The following is a 6,318-nucleotide window of genomic DNA, read 5'->3' as shown; positions in this document are numbered from 1 at the left end:
CCCACCACCCAAGACAATGGGGTGTAAGCGCCATATGAGGCATAGCAAATGTGTTGGATATAAAGCTGATGTGAAGTGTTTGCCTCACCTCCCATTGAGGAGTGGGGTGTAAATCCCCACCTCCTGAATCTGAGCTAGGCTTGACTCAATATATCAAGACATTGCAGCAGAAGTGATGATGCATGACGTCCAAGGCTAGGTCAGAGGAAGCCCTGCAGCTCTCCCCTTGGTTTCTTAGAATGTTTTCTTTGGGGAGGTGCCCTCTTGGAGCCCAGTTGCCATGTTGTGAGAAGCAAGCCACATGAAGAGGCCACTGTCTACAGTCCAGCCATGTGAATGATTAATATGGCTGCTGCAGAGGAGTAGTGAGAAGTGTGGCTCAGGAGATAGGACGGGGCAGGTTGGATGGCTTTGGAGCGTGAACTGTGTTTGATGGGCAATAGCTGTGAAAATCCATTTAGGACCCAGGTGTGTGGAACAGTGTTTTGATAACACTAGGCCTAGGCTGGCCTGGCTTCCAGTGTGAGAGCCAGCACGGATGAAAGGTATCAGGGCATGGAACAGGGAGCAAAGATGTGTTGCAGGAAGACACGATATATCTACCATTCTCCACTGTTTTCTACTGTGAGTGGCACACATGGAGAGGCCTTTGTTGAGTTGTGTTATGGGCATGAGCACAGATGATTAGAGAAGCGAAAGTAAGCTAAACTGAAAAAGGAGCAATAAAGACAAGAGGGGAGTAGGGGCTGGTAGGTGGGAGAACTGAGCCATTGAAGCTGTGTGTGAGTGGGCTGAAAGGAAGAGGCCACTAGTAGCTGAGAGAAACTCTGGAGGTGAACGGAGGGGACCCCTCGGGATGGGACCCCTGGGGATGCTTGGTAAGTTTTGCTGTGTAACGAGTAATGCAAACTTTCTTTCTCCTCTGGAAATCTGCAGGTCAATTGGCATCGCTTGCCAAAGATTTGTGATATTGAATTTGCTTTTGGGAGATATGGAATGCTGCCCCAAAGACGATGAGGGGTGAAAATGTCCTATTCACGAGAAATCAGATGAAATTTAACTATGAATATGAATTAAGTCAAGTAGAAAGATCATAAAAAAAAAAACAAGAAAGTCTCACAGTAATGTGGTTAAAGTGGAAAAAGAACAAAGGAAAGGAAACTAGGGCATGTACAGTTCCTCTAAATAAAAGCCAGGGGTGGGAGGAGAGAGAATTGTATAAAAAGTTCTGGAAACAAAAAAAGATACAGACCAATTTGCTTAAGCATCAGTGCTGTCAGAGACTTGAGACAACACAGAAAACTCTTAACAGTGGAAAGGAAGCTGGGTTACTGTAGAGAAAGTATAAAGAAATAGTATGGAGCTGTGACTTTTAAAAGAAAAAAAGGAAGGCAGGCATGAAGGCAAACAAGCAAGTTAGTTAGGTGAGGAAACCAAGAGAAAATCTTTCTTTTCTTCCTCAACAGGCTGTTCTGAGCGGTATGTACTGGGCACTGTATGTCTTTAGCAGACATGGCAGGTGGAGCTGCTCTTGAACGGGACATCTGAACCCAAACTCCTGAAGGATTTTACCCGATAACTAGACTCATGACTTGTCTGAGGCAAGAAGAAACTCCACAGAGGTTAAAGGAAAGTTTAAGAGATAAATTTCACTAACAACAACAACAACACTTACCTGTTTAAAATATTTTAATGAATACTGATACATAGGATCTATTTCTGAGAGGCTTGCGATAACAAAGTACATCACAGAACCTTGAGTGGCTATTGGACGATATTTCTCACGAGCACTGTTTATCATCATTTCCGTGGACTCTGCTTCCTTCAATCTGATTTTAATGGCACCAGAAGTGATCTGCATAAACATACGAAAACAAGTTCTGAAGAATCTGTTTCAAAAAATTGGTGGGATTTTTGGAATAGATCCAGTTGCATCTAGGAAAGCAATAAGGATATGATGAATTAGTGATTATAATAAGGGGGTTGCCAGGTAGAATGACTGAGTCCCTGGACTCAGTGGCCGGCTACTGACTGAGCTGACCTCTTCTCCTTCTAGAGTTAGGGGTGGGCAAGTGGAAACAGGCAATACAAATAACCCTGAAAAAATTGGAGCAGGACTTCTCTGAGATCGAATCTGAGTTACTTTTGAAATAGAAACACTAACACAGAACTCCCAATTGATCCCTGATTTCCTCATGAGCAGTCCTAAAATGATCCAGGATTCACATATGAAAGAATATGAAGAGAGAAGGAACACTCTGCCCAGAAGGGGGCGGAGGAGGGTAGAAAGAGGCTGGAAGGAAGTGGTACCCCATCCCACTCTGGGATAACAAGGAAGACTAATAGTCTCTTCTTTCTTTTCCTAACATTCCCAGGTATAGACATAAGTAAACCTGGGGGATAGAAGCTGCTGTTTGCAAAGGGTTGTAAACCTAAATAAGTTGGAGATGTTTTCAACATCCTTGCTATTCTTTTGGTTTTCTGTATTTTAAGCCTGTGGTCCTGGAGAACCGTTTGGCCAGTGGGCTTTCCAAGATTCCCCTCTGTGTCTCCCTTGGTCTCTATGTTGCTGGCTGTCCTTGTCGTCCTCCCCTAACTCCCACTTTGTTTTCAGCTGTGGATATCTGTGGGTTGGGAGATCCTTTGTCTGTAGAAAGTCAAAGGTTCTAGGGCACGAACCCTGAAAACTCACTGTGGGAACTGCTGCTCAGTATTTGTTATACTAAAAGGAGAGCAAAAGACCCCCATCAGGTTTCTGTCTAGACCCTCCCTGCCCAGCAGAAATATATTGTGAGCCACATATATAATTCTAACTGTTCTAAGTTTACTAAAAGTAAAAAAGAAACCAGTGAAATTAATTTTAACAATATATTTTATTTAACCCAATATAACCCAATATATGTTGACTATATTAACATATAATCCATATACATATAATCCACATAAAAATTGAGATATTTTTCCATTTTTTTGATTAAGTCTTAGAAATCTGGCATCTATTTTACACTAACAACACACCTTAATCCAGACTAACCATGTTTCAAGTGCTCAGTAGCCTCACTTGGCTAGTGGCTAAGTCTAGACTGTCTACTCCAGTCTGTCGGGAAAGGGAAGGGAAGGACACCGTACAGAGCTGTGTCCAGGAATCAAAGGCTCAAACTCTCCCTGTACTGACCCTTTAGGAACCTGAGGGGACAAAAAAGGGAAGAGTTGTGTGGGAGACCTCAATCTTAATACTGGACTCAATTAAAGCTTTTATACGTAAGTAGAAAAAAGGAAGTTGATATAGGAGCAGCTGGATCATGGAGACCCACTCACAAACAATTCTTTGTTCCTTGGGGAGCTCAAGGCCCTGATAATGCAGAACCTAGGGCTAAAGAGAAAGCAAAGTGGATCTTTTTCTTCTTTTTGTCAGAGAATATTAGAAGACTATACATCCCAACTGAGTTTAGTAACTACTTATAGATATTATGACCTAGAGACCTGAGGCTTCAGCAATGGTTAGAAAATATGATACATATTTTTAAGTGAGGATGCTGGGATTTAGGAGAGTATAAACCATGGGCAGGAAGTGGCAGGAAATGCAGCCCAGGAGCAATCAACCTTATCTCTACCCCATAGAAAGGATATCTGCAAGACAACAACTTGCAAACAGATGAAGAAATCAGCTTACAGATAAAGAAGGCAGTCAGATCACATGCATCTACCTTTACTCCCTACTGAAACCACGATAAAAGTACAGATTTTACAGAACAGTACAAACCCACAAAGATGGGGGGAAGAGAAGATGAAACATTGATAGAATTTTGAGAACTGGAAAGCATACAGAAGAGTGGTAATGGGGGCCGGCCAAATGGCGTGCTGGTTAATCTTTGGCTTGGGATGCCAGCTCTGAGCAGCAGGGCCCTGGTTCGGATCCCACATAAGGGCCAGTGACACTGCGCCCTCTACAGCTAAAACGGTGAACAACAGTTCAACCTGGAGCTGGGCTGCTGTGAATCACCGGCGATGGCGTAGGCTGCAGCCCCTGCTGCAGTGGGCTGCCATGAGCTACCGTGAGTGACTGGCAGCTAGCGTGAGCAGCCTGCAGCTGACATGAGCTGCCGTGAGCTGCCGTGAGCTGCCGTCCAATGGCTGGCGAGCGACTGCCTCACCGGGAAGAGCGCAATGATAATACCAACGTGGGCCAGTGAAGCAACGTCCTCCACAACTAGACTGAAGAAAAAAAGGATAGCAACTTGTCTGTTCCCCTTCCCAGATTCCCCAACGCTGTTCCCCTCCCCCAATTCCCCAATAAAATCTTTTTTTAAAAAACCCCAAAAACGAAGAGTGTTAATGACTTAGCAGACACGGGAAAACAGATTCCTAAACTGGCAATGAGGAAAGCCAAGAACTCACCCAATTTATAAAATAGAATCCCCCATCAAAGGCTAAGGAATTAGGAGCATCCAGCATCACTGGAAGTGGAAAGTGCCTAGGATAAGAATTCAGTGATAGATTTCCCAGGTCATCTCCCCCACACCATCCAGCCAGAGCATTGTTCCTTCTGCACTCTGGCTGGGAAAGAAATAAAGGTTTCACCCTGAGGAAATGGAAAGCGAGGATTTTTTTTTCATGGAAGGATGCCAGCACAGTTGAGGGACCGGACTGAGAGCAGAGAGATTAGGTAAATGTATACATGCTGGATACTAAGACCCCGAGCCTTTCTCCTCTTCTCAGCCCTCTAAAATACCTGCAGCCAGATCTTCACACTTTCAGGCAATGTAAATATTGAGCATTTAACTACAATCAGGATATAACTATTGTGGGAGGCTGATGGATGGAAAGAGTGTGTGTTGGGGGGCTAGACAACTATATATATATATATATTCTGAAGAAGTAGCAATCTGAGTCTAGTATTTAGAGAAAAGATGTAAAAACCCAAATAACCAAAACAAAAATGAGATGAAAGTAGTTGTCTCTATGAAGGGAGTCATGGATGGGTGGTGGTGGGCGCAGAGAAGGCAGGAAATGCTATTTGTTATCACAAACCTTGCAGAAATATTTCATTCTTTAAACAATTTACGTGTAAAACTTTGATAAAAAAATAAATGGATTAACAACCAACTTTCAGAAATTAAAAACCCCAGGAAGAATGAATGAAAATAGGATAAAGAGACTGATGAACAAATAAAGAAAGAGGAGGAAAGAAATGGGAGAACCAGAATTACTTGTTTATTGTTTCAACACTGAGATCCCAAGAGACTGTAGGATATAAAACATAAAACATTTCTAAAATCAATGAAAGGCGAAGACCATAAACTTATGTACTCCATCAAGGGACTTTTTTTAGTAAGTTATTTTATGTTTCTTTTATTTTTATTTTTAAAATTTTCTTTAAAATATAGCTAACATACAATATTATATTAGTTTCAGGGGTACACCATAGTTATTCAACATTTATATACCTGAAGAAGTGATCACCATAAGTCCAGCTACTCTGACACTGTACTATGCTATCACAGTATTATTGACTATATTCCCTATGCTGTACATTACATCCCCATGACTTATTTGTTTTATAACTCTTAATCTCCTTCCCATCCCCCCTTAACATTTTTCAATTACAGTAGACATTCAGTATTCTTTTATATTAATTTCAGGTGTACAGCATAGTGGTTAGACATTTATATAATTTAAGAAGTGATCCCTCTGACTAGTCTAGTACCCATCTGACACTATACATAGTTATTATCATATTATTGACGATAGTCCCTATGCTGTACTTTATATCTGAATGACTATTTTATAATTACCAATTTGTACTTTTTAATCCCTTCACCTTTTTCACCCTGCCCCAACCCCCTCCCATCTATCACCCCAACAAATCTGGTACTTATCTGATACCATATGTAGTTATTACAATATTATTGACTATATCCCTTATGCTATACCTTACATTCCCATAGTTACTTTGTAACAACCAATTTGTACTTCTTAATCCCTTTTCCTTCTTTCACTCACACCCCTAACCCCCTCCCATCTGACAACCATCAAAATGTTCTTTGTATCTATGAGTTTGTTAATTTTATTCTTCAATTCCACATATAAGCAAAATTACATTGTATCTGTCTTTCTTTGCCTGATCTACTCCACTCAGCACAACACCCTCCAGGTTCTTCCATGCTGCTGCAGGTGGCAAGAACTCATTCTGTTCCATGGCTGTCAATATTCATATATTCATATATATGTATATGTGTGTGTGTGTGTGTGTGTGTGTGTGTGTGTGTGTGTGTATATATATATATATATATATATATATATATATATATATATATA

The 6,318-nt window shown here is 41.3% G+C and overlaps 1 protein-coding gene across 1 annotated transcript in view; it reads right to left on the bottom strand.

Annotated features, from left to right (window-relative positions):
• The window catches only part of LOC109378374 (dynein heavy chain 6, axonemal-like), a gene marked incomplete at its 3' end in the record, with an annotated part of 53,327 nt that overhangs the window by 2,626 nt on the left and 44,383 nt on the right, over positions 1-6,318 (bottom strand). Inside the window, exon 16 of the mRNA XM_019634776.1 lies at positions 1,676-1,855. Coding sequence (XP_019490321.1) covers positions 1,676-1,855 — 180 coding nt within the window. The remainder of the gene's footprint in view (positions 1-1,675; positions 1,856-6,318) is intronic.

This window comes from Hipposideros armiger, unplaced genomic scaffold (genome assembly GCF_001890085.2).
Source record: "Hipposideros armiger isolate ML-2016 unplaced genomic scaffold, ASM189008v1 scaffold_1924, whole genome shotgun sequence".
In the NCBI taxonomy this organism is placed as follows: Eukaryota; Metazoa; Chordata; class Mammalia; order Chiroptera; family Hipposideridae; genus Hipposideros; species Hipposideros armiger.
The sequence above is the reverse complement of the archived record's forward strand: the minus strand, read 5'-3'. Positions and strand labels throughout refer to the sequence as shown.